Source organism: Sceloporus undulatus, chromosome 3 (assembly GCF_019175285.1).
Source record: "Sceloporus undulatus isolate JIND9_A2432 ecotype Alabama chromosome 3, SceUnd_v1.1, whole genome shotgun sequence".
In the NCBI taxonomy this organism is placed as follows: domain Eukaryota; kingdom Metazoa; phylum Chordata; class Lepidosauria; order Squamata; family Phrynosomatidae; genus Sceloporus; species Sceloporus undulatus.
Window position 1 is genome coordinate 141,367,149 of NC_056524.1, and position 4,820 is coordinate 141,371,968.

A 4,820-nucleotide genomic window follows, 5' to 3' on the forward strand; every position below is an offset into this window, starting at 1 on the left:
GGGAATTGTAGTTTATTGTGGCACCAGAGCTCTCTGACAGTGAAGGCTACATGTCTCACAAAGCTAGCTTCCAGGATTTCCTAGCACTGAGCCAGGGAGGTTAAAGTGGTCTCAAACTGGATTATTGCAGCAGTGAGTTTTGGACCATAGATTAAGTCTCTGAAAAAGTTATGTACAGCGTAATAATGTGTCATTTGCAATACATATGAATATATGATTATTTACCTCACATGTAGGAGTGGAAAGAGCTTGAAAACCAATTTAATAATATATGCTTTATACTTGAGGTGTAAGAAAACAGCGCATTATGGACTACTACTATTTATAGGATCCCAGCCAATCAGCCAAACCTTCTTGGATGATACCCTAGTCCTTCCTCTTTCCAACTAGATTTTCCTTTTCCTAGTCAGTACGCTGCCATTTTGTGGCACACTCCATCTTCACTAAGATGTTTCCTTCCCCCCACTCCATCTCCTTTCAGACTGTTCCCCCCCCCCCAGATGAATGAGAACAGTATTATTTGCAGTATAATACAAATAATGTTTGCTAGAACAGATTCCAAAAGTAAAATTTAAATTTAGTTTGATCAGATGGTTCAAGATCCGTGCTGAAGAGATAGAACTGATAACTGCTTGCTTTAAAGTCAGTTCCAAGGCTTCTAGGGGACAACTCTTGTTACATTTGGATGCTTTCTTCAAGTAGCATCACTGGCTAATCGAAGAAATGGAGAAATTTAGCTACTACTCTCACAATGAAAGCAGAAAGTCTGTCATGGAAGAGGCAGATGCTGCTGTAGCCAGTTTCTCTGCTCCTCACGGTGGATGCCAGCCCTGCAACTGCTGGACTGGACAATCCCTTTCGGGAGATATGATTCCCTCTCCAGATTCTGCTAGAGTTTGCAAGAATTCTTTCCCATTTGTATATAGTATACCTATTATTGGTTATGCTACTGATGTTTCTGTGCCAACATAAATACTCTTTGAACAGGGCATGACATCTGTCATAAGAGTTATTTCAGTACTGGAGAACATTCACAATAAAATTTTGGTTGCCCTCTTTTCTCTTTTTTTGGACAAGAACGCTCTTAACACTTTCACAAAAAGTTTCAAAAATTGTGATGCCTGTTTTGAATTGGCAATGCAAACTGAAACAATAAATACCACTTTAATTCCAGATGGCACCATGGTCCACCATTGCTTCTTAACACCCTTTTCTCTATTTTGTCTGTTAAAAAAGTAGCAATTACTACATCTGCTAGATATTTTTCTGCCTTGGCCTGAGAAGTCCCCTTTACTATTTTTGTAAACCTTATTTACTCAGTGACAAAATAAATAAAACATTTCAATGCAGCTCAGCCGTGTTTTTGAGAACTCTGTACAGGACAATGGCTAAGAGTTCTTAGCTGTAGATCAGTGAAAGCCTTCTACTTACATTGCAACAAATTCTTTAGCTGGTCTTTAGCAAACTGCTCACTTTGCCTCATCTCCCATTCTGCAATATGCAGTTAATAACAACCCATCTCACATGCCTAACGTAAGGCTTCTGAGAAATCATGTACACTTTGAATACTTAAAAGTGCAGAGCATTAGTGAGTCAGTTAGTTAAAAGGTATCTAATCCAACCCAAATGAATGGCCCATTCAGAAAAGCACGCAAAGCAGCACTTTCTACACTCATGGGCTGCAGTGCACGCACATGCCTTCAGTCACATGAGGTAGCTCTAGCTAGTTCACTGCTAAGGAACAGATGCTGCCACTTCAGACCCACAGAATGGCCTGTTGCTCATTCAGCACTCAGCTCAGGCTCCCATACTATGAGAACCAGAGCGGAGGGCAGCTGATTTCCTTATAATAACTCACTGTCTTTTATGTGACTGTGTCCAAATAGTGAACACGACCCACAACATCCTGACTCCCACCAAAACTCTCCTGCTTTTGATTAAGGTCTGCTGTCTTTGTATCAAACCAACATTGGTTTATAAAAAGACATCTATTTAAACTTTTTGTTGCTGAAACACATTCCCACCTACCCCACCCACCTCTTGCAAAAAAAATATATTTCCAAAACAGCTTTTGCAAAACCCAAAGTCTTTACCGGGTTAGATTTTGCTGGAAGGCAAATGTGGAAAGTAACGATTCTCTTCAAACTGCAGCTTCTAAATCAAGGCTTTATGTTTTATTGGAAGTTGAGAAGTGCAATAGTTAAATATGCTGATGTCTTACAATTTTCCTCCCCGCCTCCCAAGAACATGCACAGGAACATATGCATACTACTATACAGATCATATGCAAAAAAGAGAAAGAGAGAGAAGACATAGTGAGAAAATGGTTTTTCAACTTTGCTCTCACAGATTGATCACAGATGCATGAAACTGAATTACAGTGAACAGAATTTAACTTCAAGGTATTCAGCTCCAAGGCAATATTTCCAACTTACATAAACAGCCTCAATCAGCTGATTTCTGAAGAGCTGTGTAGGTGCAAATCTTACTTAAGTGGCATCAAAAATAAAATTAAAAAAAGAAACCTATCCAAACTTGTTCAGCTCATCCTTTAAATTCACTCTGTACAACTTAATGAGTAGTTACAGTTCCTATTTTACAAAGTAATTACACTAAATACACAAATATACATTAAGCAAATAAACCTTCATTTTTATGATCCTATGTCACAGCAACATGTCACCTACCTGCTCTCTTCCTAGAAACACATTTTTGCACCTGTCCCTGGCAACAGAAAGCAATGAGTGCCTGCCGGCACTGTAAGGTTGCAGGCATTGAAAGCCAACATTTACGTCCCGCCATCTCTCCCCAAGGTCCCTTTTTCATCAGTCCTTTGGCTTTGGCTTCTTGGTGGGATGCTGGAGGAACGGGGTCTTCATCCCCGCCGTCCCAGCCGATTTCTTCATACTTCCATGCTTAATAGCACTTGCATTCGCCATGGCACTATGTGGAAGAAAGATCTCGAATGGGTAGGGAGCTTCAGGCACACAGATCCATGTATCTTAGCAGCCAGCCACCTGCCCAAGCCGCTCAAGTCCCCACTGTATTCATGCTGAACGCTTGTGAGACACCCCCGCCCCGCAACTTAAAAAATATCAAACAGAAATCGCAACTCCCTCATTTCTGATGAGTAGCTTAATACTGGGAAAAGAAATCACTTGGTGACCTATGTATGCAGGGCACTTAAGAGTCTTCATGACTGGGTGGCAGCATGCAGTGTGTAGTGGGCTGCGGTGGATTCCTGGGCAAGTCCTGCCTCTCCGCAGAGTCCAGAGCTCTTCTTGCCACGGTGTTAGAGGGCACTACGCAGAAGGTCCTGAGCCCTGTGGTGCCGGCTGGGGAGGCTGCTGAGCTGCTGCTGCTGTCGTCCCTTGCGGCTGTGAGGAGGCGGCAGGCGAAGGACTCGTCTGCAACTGTGCCTGGAACTGCGCCAGCTGCTCGGGACTGGCCAGTGTTTTCAGGAGGTTGTTTTCCTGCTCTAGTTGGTTGTTCTTCTCAATTAACTCTTTGATCTGCTCTTTGAGAACTTCCACTTCCTCTCTTACAGCATACATCAAATGGCTCTTTACCAGATCCTGGGGGGGGGGGGGGGGGGGGGGGAGGAAGAAAGGGGGGAAAATCTGTCAGGAGCAGAATCCAGAATCAAAATGGCAGCGGCAAACATATCCAGACATGATTTCAACTGTGATATCTGGCTCTTGCAGGGAAAGGTTGGCCTGTTACAGACTGCCAAAATAAAGCTGCTTTGGGTCTCTTTGGAGGTATGCTCTTTAAATGATGCGTGCATCTAAAGAATCCGGAAGCTGCACCAAAGCTGCACTCTAGTGCTTAGGAATGGAGTGTGGCTTTGGTGCAACCTCCGAACTCTTAGGACCCATGCATCATGTAAATAGCATACCTCCAAAGAGACCCGGAGCAGCTTTATTTTGGCAGTCTGTAACAGGTCGTTGTTTCCTATCAAAGACCAATGGCTTCTACTGCATTTTGCTTTCGACTTTCTATGTTTCAATTCAGGAGTGCAAAATCAGCAGCCATGTAGATGCTGCTGCACTGCAGTCTCCAGCATTTGTCACCTATGCTGGGTTAGGCTGCTGAGATGTGCAGTACCACAATGTGAGGAGGGCCTCATGGTTCTACTTTAACTTTGTCTATGTACTGCCTGAATAACACTATTAACCAAAATATTAGTACTGCATGCCAGAATACACAAATATCCCCCCCCCCACTTTGTTTACCCTCATCTACTCTGCTGGATTTCCCACTAGATGACCAGGACGCATAGACACACTGTGCATTCCCCATTCCGTAACCATTGTAAAGAATATTCTTACACTCTTAGTGTGCCCAGTTCTAGAGGACAGGTGACTTAGGCCAGGACCCAACAACTATGGCCAAACCTTGGGGGAGACAACCCAGTTGTGGGAATTGGGTCCCCTCAGTCATAGAATCATAGGGTCGATTCTCTCAAGAGGCCACCCAATTCAGCCCCATTCTGCCATGCAGGAACTCACACTCAAATCTAGCCTCTCTTTAAACACCTCCCAAGAAAGAGACTCCGCTGTCAAATCCCTTGTGAAATTATCTATGGCTCAGTGCTGGGGAACCCTGAAGGCGGTAGTGTTTGTGAGGCATTTAGCCTTCTTCTCTGCGAGAGCGCCCTAGTGCCACAATAAACTACATCTCCCAGTATTCCCTAGCCCTGAGCGTTTGTTTTGGACCATACAAAAGGGAGCTGGCACTGAGTTTCCTTCAGCACACAAAGGGAGCCAAAGGGGGAGAAGAATAGCCTCCAAAGCCCATAAGACACCGATGCTTTTTTT

The 4,820-nt window shown here is 43.7% G+C and overlaps 1 protein-coding gene across 3 annotated transcripts in view; it reads right to left on the reverse strand.

Annotated features, from left to right (window-relative positions):
* Positions 1-2,152: 2,152 nt before the first annotated feature.
* The window catches only part of LOC121927230 (TSC22 domain family protein 1-like), a 114,240-nt gene continuing 111,572 nt past the window's right edge, over positions 2,153-4,820 (reverse strand). For all 3 annotated transcript variants that reach the window (XM_042460897.1, XM_042460900.1, XM_042460899.1), the window contains exon 3: positions 2,153-3,575. In XM_042460897.1, the coding sequence (XP_042316831.1) occupies positions 3,303-3,575 (273 nt within the window). In that variant the 3' untranslated portion in view covers positions 2,153-3,302. The remainder of the gene's footprint in view (positions 3,576-4,820) is intronic.